The 13,083-nt window shown below is 45.7% G+C and overlaps 1 protein-coding gene across 4 annotated transcripts in view; it reads left to right on the top strand.

Annotated features, from left to right (window-relative positions):
• The window catches only part of RRAGD (Ras related GTP binding D), a 197,754-nt gene that overhangs the window by 146,102 nt on the left and 38,569 nt on the right, over nt 1–13,083 (top strand). For all 4 annotated transcript variants that reach the window (XM_078648275.1, XM_078648274.1, XM_078648276.1 and 1 more), the window contains exon 5: nt 3,614–3,756. In XM_078648275.1, coding sequence (XP_078504401.1) covers nt 3,614–3,756 — 143 coding nt within the window. The remainder of the gene's footprint in view (nt 1–3,613; nt 3,757–13,083) is intronic.

A 13,083-nucleotide genomic window follows, 5' to 3' on the forward strand; every position in this document is an offset into this window, starting at 1 on the left:
CCATCACCCCTAGCTGACCAGTACACCTAAGGACTGAATAGAGAAAGAATGAGCCGGGGCAATCTGGGGAATCACTGGTTAAAACCAGGAGAATTACAGGGGCAGAGCACTGCTGCCTAAATCAGGGGCCCAGTGGAACCGGGAATCAGGGGGACACCCACCCCACTAGCGCGCAGGCCCTCCTGACAGGACCGGGCCACAGTCACCTCCCGGCGCGCTAGACTCACTGAGGAAGCAGAGGAAGCAAAGGACACAGAGTGCCTGAAAACGCCCGTAGGCGGCAACGCGGTCACGCCGCAATACAGACCCCCGCCGGGGCGTAAGCTTTAAAGTACAAGAAATGCGGGGCAATACAGGCTCAATTCGAGCGTCAAGGTGAGGCGACAGGGCACCGCGCCAGAAACGCTCTCCTCAGCGCGATTCCACCAGCGGAAACCGCGCCGAGGAGAACGAGACGGAACAGCACCCTCTAGCGGCCGGAGACGGCCGAGACAATGGCAAAGTCGCATAGGAGCAGAAAAGGCTCCCGCGACCTAAGGGGGCTCTGTAAGGCAAAACGGAGCGCACCGCAAAGCCCCGCACACATTAACAAATTAAATGGAAGCAATAGCGAGCCCAGCAAACCCCAACATAACCAAATGTGAGGAGAGAGGCAAAAAACCACTTAACTGGCTGCGAAGCAGCGAAGAAAGAGGAAGTGGTCATGAAGGGGACGTCCTGTATAGCTACACTGGAGACTGAGAAAGGACTATGTTATGGACTGCCTACTAATACTCATGGGAGTTGTGGTTTATGGACTTTGTTTCTGTTTGCCCATATCCTTTGTTCTAAGGTAGGGCTGTTGTTATTTGATTGTTTTTGGCTGCTGTGACTTTTGTAATAAATACAGCGAAGAAGGTACAAAAGCATAATCTGAAGCCTCCGGTCCTGACATAGAATTTGGAGACCACCAGAAGTGCGGTCTCAGTGCTGCAGCCTAGCCAAAATCCAGATTGCGTATCATGCAGGAGGCTATTGGATTCCAAAAACCAACAGATCTGTTTATTGACTGCCTTTTCCAACTTCTCGGCCCCTGCAGGGAGGAGGGAGATAGGTCCAGAAAGGCTGAGTGATTTAGGTTTAGCATTAGGCTTGTTTAGCAGCGGAATATGATGGGCCTATTTCCACCTCAACGGGACAGTAGTAGAGTCCAATCAAGCATTCAGTATTTTGTTGAGGATGGGGTTAACAATGGGCAAGACTGCTCTTTAGAGTTAGGCACTACATTTTGTCTCACATGGGGAGGAGTTTGGGAGCAGGGGGGCTACGTGCTACTTTGTCTGTATTCTAGTACACGCCTAACTCTGCTTTATCATCACCAGAATATGTTCCAAAAGCAGTCATGCCCTGAGATGTGTGTGGCCTGTGTGATTCCATGGACACAGAAACACGAGTTAAAGAGCGACAGTAGGTGTTTACAACTTACATTCATGTATAGATATCAACATCACATTATGCTTAAAAAAGACCATCATAGAAACGGACCCGTGGGATCTTCTAAAACGATTCTCAACCACAAAGCTTTCATGCAGTGTACCACTTCCACTGTCACATCCCTTTCAACACTACACCTGTATTCTGAAATTTGTGCTTATTGGCCATCATCTAATGCCCATTCGTAATCTTGCTCCCGACCAAATTGTATAGGCTGTGGTGGGGCATCTAGGCTGACAAGAACCCCGGTTTATCTTATCTAGCCTGTTAGTCCATTCTTCTACATCAGCTGATCTGTTCTTGGAGCTTCAGCACCTCTGCATTCGGATAAAAATGTAGGTCATGCAAGTCAGGCCATGATTCTCTGAGCAAAGAAGAAAAGATAGATGTGCATCCAGTTGGCACTTTGTGTTCTTCATTGTGGTCTTTTTTATAAAAGTTACTGATTTTACCTTGAGGGCACACATTGTTTGCATGAATGTCTTCCAGGAGTGGGCAGTTTCATCCTGGATCTAAATTCAGAGTTTATTAGTCTCCCTTATGATGAGATGGTTTATCCAAAAGTACAAAGCACCAAGGGATGCTCACTGTTCTTCTGTACATGTTCTCTCATGGACTACCCCACACCTTAAAGCCATTTTCTCGCAGTACATGACTATGTTCACCTCTGCAGTGAGCAATGGACGCTTCAACACCTTGTGTTAGCCCCCCAAAGCCCTTTCCTGACTGCTTTGGTGGTTCAAGAATATACATTACATTATTTGTTTCCCTACTAGAAAAGCAAGCGTTGGCAATCCCGAAAGGTCTTGATTCTCCAAAACATGCAGTGTCAAAGCGCTTAGTCTAGTGTTCTGTTTGGGGAATGGTTTGGTAAAAGCTGTGGTACTCGGTGTGTTGTTGCTGCCAGCTTTCTTAGAAGCAACCATAATGAAGCAATCTCTTGCTCTACAACAATATAAAAGACGGTATGTTGATCAGACTTTATTAGCAATGCAAAGATGTTCCCTCTCATACGATTGTTGTTAAAGGAGACAGAAGATAAAGTCTGCATTGTAAGTAGTTGGCTTAAAATGTATACTACAGAATAGTAGAAACGTTTAATCATAGAGTTAGTATTTTCAGTGCAGCTGTAGGAAAGCTTATTTGTATGCAAATGTCTTTTCTTTGTGACCAAAAAACTATCAATCCAACATGTTATCAAGTCATCAAAGTAAAACAAATAAACATGCAAGAGGTATGAGTGAATTGCCTTAGCCACACAGGAGGCCGATCCTAAACAACCCACTTAAAAAAAAGATTAAAGTGTCACCTGTCATTAAATATATCAAAGAACACTCACTGACTTCTAATGACAAGCTACACTCTATGTTGTTTCTGCATTCTGCCACAAGGACTGCTTGAGCACCATCTCCAATGGGAAAAGAAATAGGAAAATGTAATAATGCTCAAAATGCCTTGGCCTTCCGTGATGGCCAGCCCATCCAAGCAAGAGTAAGCCATGAAAAAGCTATGAAAGCTAATGGCTGAAGGCCCAAAGTAGTTGCATGGGCACACCGGCAGCACCTAAGGCTGCTTAAAATGGCATTGGTATGTTTAATATTTGTTTAGAAAGAAAATAAAAGTAACTGTTTTGCTTACCTGACATAGGTCTGGTCAAATGTTTCACATGGGTCTTTAGAGTAATAGCTGATGTATGCTGTGAAATGCAAAGAAAAACCAAAGGTGGTGATGGACGGAGCGTTGACAATCAAAACACTCACCTCCAGTCAACTGATCTGGGTTTAATCCATCACCGTTCTTTAGCTCATCCGCCACCCCAGTTCAGACATGGCCATATGCAAATCAGTCTGACCCTGTGCCTCATGGGAACAAGGCATGTATTCCATTTGCAGTGACCAGATATTTATTCATGTTCCAAAAGTAAGACTGCAATGGCTGCCAGTAGTTCGATGTGTAGAGTCATGTAGTGGAAATGAATGGAAGATATACACTGGTGAAATTGGATCATGACAGGGATTTAAACATATTCTGTTTCTGAGATGTTTATAAGTGCATTGAAGAAGCCTCTGTTTCAACAAATAAATAAAATGGGATCTGCATTCTAATACGAAAAAATAAATAGCTATGTTCTGTGTTACAGAATTCTGGTATCGAGAAAGCATTCCTATTCGATGTAGTCAGCAAGATTTATATTGCAACAGACAGCACTCCTGTGGATATGCAAACGTACGAGCTCTGCTGCGACATGATCGACGTGGTGATTGACATTTCATGCATCTATGGGTGAGTAAAGGGGCTCCTCGTGAGGGCTTATGATCAATCTGTGCTACATAATTATAAGAATATAATAGTGACCATAACAAGGAAAACACAATATTCAGTCCCTTCGACCCAACCTTTTCAGTTACGCACAGTGATCCTTTAGTGGTAATCCCAGCGCCAGGATACCCGTTGGGTGGAAGCCGCGCTATAGAAAGGTTACTTACTTACTGTTGATAGAGGTGTAACCTGCCTAATTTATTTATTTTTAAAAACCAAGGAAATTAGCATGTATGACACTGGGATGGTCCAGGTGTTTTGCAGAAAGATGAAATCCTATCTTGGTATATTGTTGTGTCTTGTGGGATGTGCAGGAGAGGGGAAGAGTCTTCGTCAACCTTGATCCTGTGTTTAACAAACAAACATGATCACTTGTGTGAATTCCGTACGTTGTGTCCTTCTCTATTAAATAATACAAAATACACTTATTTTCAAAACTTAATTCATTGTTGGTGTCATACCATCACAGCCATCTATTTCCACACTGAACATACTACGCCACACACACACATATACCAACCAATCATGCAAGCTTTATGGTGGAACTGCTCCCAGGCAAGGCAACAACTACAAGCGCACACCAGTGTTGGGCATCACTGACTCTTTCCTGTTGCCTCACTTTTAAATGTAAGAAGAAAAATTTACATTTTTAACTGCCCTGGTACCCATATGCCTAAATCTAAGTTAATGGGCATTTACTTGGATTCCTTCCCTCAGGAGAGAACAACATTCTTCCAACTTGACTTTACAGCAAAATAGATCTGTTCATATGGTCAAGACCTTTTACAGGAAAATGTGGCATATTGTATTTCTAATTAGGCCCTAGTTCGCAACTCAGGAACCCGTAGTCTCTCGATCCAGCTCAGAACATACCAGTGTATAAGCAAGGACAATTACTTTAATGCTTACAATATCAATCTTTACCCAGAGAAAAAATCCAAAACAAATTAGGTGCAATGGATGGTTTACATAGCTTTCTAGAAATAAAGGTAATGTGATGGAAGGCATAATAAACATGAAATCGGGTACAAATAGAGAGATTCCATAGAGACTCACTAATGAGTAAGATGAACAACTAACAATGTAAACAGAATGTTTGGTGGTAGGTCCGCATCCTTGGTGCCCAGTGCTCACTGTGTATACTGAAGATTGGCAGTTTTTAGCTTCTTGGGCACTGCATACAGGTTGGTAGAGAAAATGTAAGCACTGAGAGTCTGGTCTGATGCCTGACTGGAAGCATCATTCTGTGCACCTAGAAGACAAAGTACCTTTGAAAAGGACTCCCTGCATTTCTATTTAGACGGTAATGTTTCTTTACATTGGTTTGTTGTCTTGTTTAAACACTGTAGTGTGTATTTCACTCAGTCATAGTTGTTTTACACGCAGAACACCCTGCCCAAATCTCAGCAATAATGAGTCAATTATTAGAAGAGGATGGAATATAGGAGGAACTCCAAAGAGACCTAAACGTTTAGCATTGAGCACATGAACCAATTCAGTTTGGCTGATCTCAAATTTTTGTGGAGCGACACCAGACTATTTTGTTTATCAAAAAAATAAAAAGTAATCTTGATACAGGCCGCTAGTGAGTGACTTGAGCATACAGAAATTCAGCAATGAGTTGAAATATTCACAAGGTAAAAATGATTGTGTCAACCACTTTTCGAATTTTTCAAATCCTTGTCTTGTGATATGCTGCTAGACTGGTGTACAAGGCATTTACATAATCAGGGACCTGTTTGCTGTTTGCTCCACGGACCTTTGCCCTTGGATACTTGTGTGGGAACCTTTTACTCTCTGGACCCCCACACCTCGCCGGACCCGCTCCGCGGGTCCCGCATCGTTCCTGAAGCCTGAGGGGAACTGTTGCTTCAAGGACAAGTGCCAGTTGGGGAGTTCAGGGCTGCTGCTGGGCTGCGAGCGAAGACCGGGACTACAGATCCCAGGAGTCCCCGGTCGGCCGATCACCATCACCTGGCCCGCTCTCCCTGCAAGCGCCGCCCCCAACTCACAGGTGGAGTTAAAACTCTTCCCTTTACTCTCCTCTGTGGGACCTGTTTGCTGTTTGCTCCACGGACCTTTGCCCTTGGATACTTGTGTGGGAACCTTTTACTCTCTGGACCCCCACACCTCGCCGGACCCGCCGCATCGTTCCTGAAGCCTGAGGGGAACTGTTGCTTCAAGGACAAGTGCCAGTTGGGGAGTTCAGGGCTGCTGCTGGGCTGCGAGCGAAGACCGGGACTACAGATCCCAGGAGTCCCCGGTCGGCCGATCACCATCACCTGGCCTGCTCTCCCTGCAAGCGCCGCCCCCAACTCACAGGTGGAGTTAAAACTCTTCCCTTTACTCTCCTCTGTGGGACCTGTTTGCTGTTTGCTCCACGGACCTTTGCCCTTGGATACTCACAGGTGGAGTTAAAACTCTTCCCTTTACTCTCCTCTGTGGGACCTGTTTGCTGTTTGCTCCACGGACCTTTGCCCTTGGATACTCACAGGTGGAGTTAAAACTCTTCCCTTTACTCTCCTCTGTGGGACCTGTTTGCTGTTTGCTCCACGGACCTTTGCCCTTGGATACTTGTGTGGGAACCTTTTACTCTCTGGACCCCCACACCTCGCCGGACCCGCTCCGCGGGTCCCGCATCGTTCCTGAAGCCTGAGGGGAACTGTTGCCTCAAGGACAAGTGCCAGTTGGGGAGTTCAGGGCTGCTGCTGGGCTGCGAGCGAAGACCGGGACTACAGATCCCAGGAGTCCCCGGTCGGCCGATCACCATCACCTGGCCCGCTCTCCCTGCAAGCGCCGCCCCCAACTCACAGGTGGAGTTCTTTTCTTCTACTTAGTCCAGCCCTGTGACGCAAACGCGGGACGCGCGCGGGCGAAGACCGGTCAAAGAGCGGGCCGTTTGAGGCCGTTGGAGGATGGCAGAGGACGGCCCTGGCCCACTCCCCCTGCCTGCAGACTCCAGTAAAAGAAAGAAACGATGTGTACCAGGGAAACCAGGAGCAAATCTTCCTTGGCTGCGGCTGGAGCCGCAAAAGGTACCATCGACAATTATTTTGTTAAAGCTGGATCACTCTTGATTGAGGAAATAGAGGTCCTGGAGAGAAGAATTTCCCAGGAAATAGACTGGGTCAGGAGATCTTCAATGGGACCATTGGCTCAAGCTAGAACTCCAGAGGGGAGATTAGAACCTATTAACAATGCATCGAAGGATAGGGGGGCTAATTATTTATCGAGCGATTTAACCACCAACCCAGACTTTACACTAGAGGTTCCGAGTGACCTTGACGATATGAGCCTAATGGCCCTGCCCAAAGTCCAAATACCTCATAACCCACCTGCAATCCCACCCCCGACTCTTGAACCAAACATAGTCCAAGTCATTGTCAAAGAGACTAACTCTGAGCTAACTAGGGGCACCAGGGAAGGCGCCATACAAAAAAAGAGAAAGGGGGGACCAAACAAGGAAGGCAGTAGGACAAAAGCCCCAAAATCTAATTCACCAAAGGGAAATGTTACTAACATCACCAACATCGACATTAATCAGAACACCCCATGCATAACAATTTCACCTTTGGCCCCCACGCATATAGCTAAATCGGCTGATTTAAATAACATCGCAGTGGAAGATTCCAGAGATGATATTACACTCGCTGATATAGGCGCACTTTTTAGGTCTTTATTGAGCCCCCTTGAAGCTCGCTTAATAAAGATCGAAGCTAGGTTGGTCAACATTGAAAAGTCTACTGTCCAACTAGCAGACCTAATGAAACTTGAATTGAAAGGAGCTAAGGGGGACATAGATCCAAAATGCGCAAAAGGAACTGCGTCCACAATAATCCCAAATAAAAAGGCGCCGGCTTTAACCATTCAGGACCCCCAACCCACATTACTCCAGAAGAAGACCCCTAAATCTCTCCCTAACCCTAACACAAATACTGCCCTTCTAACGACCCAGCAGTCTTCGCTTCCAACTCCCACTATTCTTCCCCCATCCAAAGACCCAGTCATAACCCAGATCACATCTCAGACTGAATTAACTCTTTCGGGGAAGAAATCCACCATTCCCCGCAAATCGAAACCTGTGAATCTTCCACCAGAGGCGTCCCCTTATACTGTGATTCTGACAGGGGTCCCTGAACTAAAACCTGCGACACAAGAATCATTCCCCTCCCTTAAAAATAAAGTCATTAGCTGGTTGTCTATCAATAGACCGCTCCCACATGGCATAACTAGTGACATCATCATGGTAAGGCAGGCCCCGTGGGTGGGATATTCTAGAAAAACAATCAGAGGAGACTGCGTCTTGGTCACTTTCAGAGAGCCAAACACAGCTTCTTACATTTCCACATGGCCCTCTGATGGCCAAGGCAGTAACATCCAAGTCCTCCCGCTCTCGTTTTTCTACCCTTCGAATTTATATAATTCGGAGGATCAAAGATGGGGGCTACATCAGGAAATGCTGGACGACTGGGGGAGTCGTTCCAGGGAGAGAAGGGATCCTTACTATCAGAAATGCAGAGTCCCTGATCACGCTCTACCATATGGGGAGGAGGCAGGATGGGAGTATAAAGTTGGGAGGAGGGGAGGAGGGGGGGGAATTGGGAGAGGAGTTCTAGGGCCGCATAGAATGCACTTCCCTGCCCAGTTCCCAACGTACAATAGATATAGTAGTCTGGAAATGGTTGACTGACAATTCAGCTTACAAGGAATAGAGTCCTCCCCAACCATCTGGACAGGGAAGAGCACATCCCCAGAAAGATCACAATCCACAGGAGCACATAGGGAATTAACACCCCACCACATAACAGAGCCTCCCCTAGTGGATATATCTGAGACTAATTCTAACAACGTTTTGGACCAGGGGAAACTGCCGCCTCTTCCGTGGGTCAACCACGAGACTAATGGCTCTAAGGCCCCAAATATAGGGCCACCTAACAGCAAACCACCATCCATGACAATAATCTCACGGAATATTGCTGGGTTGGCCAATAAAATCGATAATCCGGAGTGGGTCTCCTTTATCAATCTAAAGAGTGTATGTCTCTTCCAGGAAACCTGGGCTAGAGAAGAACTCATACCACAAGGTTATGCAGTATTCTCTAAACCAGCCAAGTGGGGGGGACGGGGTAGACCGTCAGGAGGGCTGGCGACTTGGGTAACTTCAGACCTGGGCTGCCAGGCCAGATGTATGGCGACAGGTTCTGAGGACATCTTGGCTGTCCTCCTTGAGTGGCCCAATTCCACGAAATTGGTGGTAGCCAATGTGTATTCGAGGCCTGTACCCACATCACAAGAATCTACTACTATAGAGGAGCTCTCGGCTTTCCTAGCTAGTATCCCAGGGGAACTCCACTGTATAGTGGGTGCTGACTTAAACTCGCACTTTGAACCATTACCAGGCCTTCGTGATGGATCCTCCTTTGAAGAAGACTCACGATGGCTAATCCCGACCACGGTGGCGCCCCCACCCAGAGCTTGGACCCCTCTCGCATTGCAGATAACCGCCCTTATTCTAAACCAGGGTTTAAGGGCCTGCAATGGGCGTTGCAAATCAGACATGCCCAGCAAACATACCTACAATAAACCAGGCAGTGAATCGCGACTTGACTATATTCTTGTCAAATTACCGTTGTGGTCTCAAATCATTGATTTTAAGGTTACCGAGAGATGGGATAGTGACCACAACGCCTTAGAGCTTGAATATGCCCTGCCAGCAAAAGAGGATATAGCCCCCGCTCCTAGTAACAATAAGTCAGGCCTGCGCTTGGTAAATAACCGGAGAAGAGTAAGGTGGGAGAAACTGGCCACTAGCAGCAATAAGCTACCTAAATTGTATGCCAGAATCACCCCACTTTTAGAGAGCGCATTCTACACTGGGGCGAAAATAGAAGAAGAGGGTAACAAGGAAATGTTGGCTCAGGTTCATGTAGATTTAATTAGTACCTTGGAGCTGGACCTTTTTTCCAAACAAGGAAAAACCGGCCCAACAACTAAGAGGTCATGGTACAATGCTACATGCAGGGACGCAAAAACTAAATTGCTTTTAGCAATAAAGGAGCATAAACCCAGGGAGGAAATCCAATCCTGGAGAAGGGCCTACAGGAAACTCCTGGTGAATGCCAGGGCCGAGTGGGACCAACAATACTGGGAAGAACTAGCAAGATCACTTACCATCAGAGACTCCTGTAAATTCTGGCGAATAGTGGCAAATGGAACAGAGGATTTATCCTCTGCTATCGAACCGCATATAGCTCCCAGTACATGGCAGAACCACTTCCAGTCACTGTACTCAATAGAGGAGGGGGCACTCACCAGATTACCCAACAGGATAGTACCAGATTCCAAAGGGGAACCTTTCACAGAAAAAGAGGTGAGGGTAGCTATAGCTGGGTTAACAACAGGGAAAGCCCCAGGCCTTGACGGGATACCCGGCGATCTATTCAAGCAAGAACCTGGGATATGGGCCCCTTACCTTATGCTTATATTCAATGCTGTCTTGGGGGGGATGGAGGTCCCCGATACTTGGCTGGGGGCAGAGGTGGTTCCTATCTTGAAGAAGGGATCCCCTCTGCTCCCAACCAATTATCGTCCGATCAGTCTTATTGACGTATCCCAAAAGCTCTTTGGGAGACTGATCTTAGATAGGCTACAGAACTGGATTGAAGAGATGGAGATTTTGACTCCTTACCAGGCGGGATTTAGGCAAGGGGTGTCCACAACCGATCAAATTTTCAGGTTGAACCTGTTATATTGGAAAACAGCACTAATCGAGGGCGGCACTTTGTACACAGTTTTTGTGGACTTACGTGCCGCCTTCGATTTGGTTCCAAGAGCGAAACTATGGCAGGTTATGGAGGAGATGAATGTCCCGGGAGACATTTTGGCAATCCTCATGAGACTACACCACAACAACTACGCGCGGGTTAGGTGCGGTAGAGGTGGTAAATTAACAGGAAGGTTCCCCGTTTGCAGAGGGGTAAGGCAGGGTTGCGTGCTCGCACCGACCCTGTTCTGCCTCTTTGTGAACGGGGTAATCGCTCATTTGGATAGGATCCCCAACATTGATGCTCCAAAAATGACTGGCAGCAGGGTGCCTGCAATTATGTTTGCAGACGACACCCTGCTGCTGTCTAAATCCCCGATGGGCATACAACGAGTCTTGAACGGTTTTCTGGAGTTCTGCACTGATAGGGGACTCGAAATCAACCTGCAGAAAACCAAATTCATGATTCTCAATCCCAAACCCCTTAACCGCCCACCACCCACCCTAGGTACAGTCCAATTGGAACGGGTCCATACCATCGAATACCTGGGGATTACGCTCAATGAAAAATTAACGTGGTTACCCCATCAGTTAAAAGCTAACATTAAACTGGCACAGTTGGCGGGTGGCATAATGAGATTAGCGAATAAATCACCCTACCGGCCACTCACCCCCGTCATTCAAATTTACAAGGCACAGGCTCGGGGAGGTGTCACTTATGGGGGCGAACTGTGAGGCCATATCCCATCACCAAAACTACTCACTACTGAGAACAAGTTCCTGAGGCAGATGACCGCTCTTCCACTGAGCACTCCAATTCTCCCTCTAAGGCTGGATCTGGGCCCCCGGCCTATAACTGAGGAGCTGGGGCTCAAACCGCTTGCATTCTGGAGACGCCTATGGAGCAGCCCAGATCTCAGTACTTATAGAGCAGAGCTACAGGAATTCTTAATGTTGCCGAATGCCACCAGAATACCGTGGCTAAAATACATTAAGAGAACTTTTGAGGTCATTGGATTCCCTGAACTCTGGTCAGATCCAGCAAACACAAGTACTAGGACCTCCAGAAAAGTACTATCGAGAGCATATTATGATCATATGCTGCTACAATCCGTCAATGGCATCCGAGATGGATCCGTAACCGATCAGTTCATAAAAATTAAAGACTCTTATCAACTGGAAAGTGTCCTAGATGCCATGACCCCGGCAATAACCAGGAAATTATTCCTTCAATGGAGATATGGGACCCTCCCCTTGGCATCTTTCACAGCAACATGGTCCTCCCACCCTTCTATAGAAAACTGTCCCGCTTGTGCCCATGTAAAAGAGAACGATGCACATGTGATCTTCTTTTGTCCAGCCTATAAGAGGAGTAGGAAGTACTGGCTCGTTCCTTTACTTAAAAACATGGGATTCAGAACTTTTCTGCCTGCCTATAGAGTTCTAAAGACTGATCTGGCCCCAATTCTGGTTTTTGCACTATCCAAATTTTTAACGTCAATGTGGTATGCCCGCAAATATTAAGAGACATGGTGACTCAGTATAGACTTGATTTTTGGCACACCTCAATTATATTAATTAACCACGATCACTGTTCTTATTTAATGCGTTCTTAATTTGTAAATGAATTGTTTTATGATGTTATGTATATCTTTTATGATCATGTGATCGAAATAAAGATTTTTCGAACTCGAACATAATCAAGGCTTGAATTGATCAAATAACTGACAGTGTTAAAGCACATTTCAGCTCCTAAAAAGTTACCTTTATTGCTTTGTTTGATAAAATCTTACATTTGCAATTCTACCTTTCTGAGAGCCCAAACTAAAAGTTGCACCCATTTAAAACCCATGTGTTATTTGCCTTTACTGAATAGAGATGGAGAAACCAAAAATCATGGGTTGGCAAGACCATTTTACAGTGCCATATCACCATGTGTTTTGGTTCCGCTCCTGGAATCTTGGTCTAACTACCATTCAGCTTTTGGAAATAATCCATTTACCTGGACATTGTGAATTCATTGTAATGGTGAAATACCATGTTCTAGTGAATGGGCAAGAATTCTTCAATTCCAGTGAATTGCCTTACCTTAGAAGAACTGACACAGGGAAGCAGTTTAATAAATCTGAAGTAACTCATTTCTCAAGTGAAAAGTTAATGAAAGGAGAAATCAAGATGGTGTTAGACTTAGTCCAATTAACTTCTCAAGCTGTTACACCCATCGTGCTAGTTTTGAAGTTTAAAAAAAGGAAACACTCCTTCCATGTTTACTATTGTGGCCCAGAGTGATTTAACTGAACTAGCAGAGATAAAAGTTAAATTAGCGTGAAACTTTCCATATTTATTTTACAAATAAAAATAGCCTCAAGTAATTATTCTCCTCTTTGCTACATTAGATGCTGCTCAATTTAGAGTCACTAACTTATGAACAGTTCTTTAGGTTTATTCAGATCCACTTTAGTTTTTGACTGAAAGTATTATTGTTGCCTACATAAACTGCTTCCCAATAAACTCTGGGAAGATATTTG

Source organism: Lissotriton helveticus, chromosome 6 (assembly GCF_964261635.1).
Source record: "Lissotriton helveticus chromosome 6, aLisHel1.1, whole genome shotgun sequence".
Classification (NCBI taxonomy): Eukaryota; Metazoa; Chordata; class Amphibia; order Caudata; family Salamandridae; genus Lissotriton; species Lissotriton helveticus.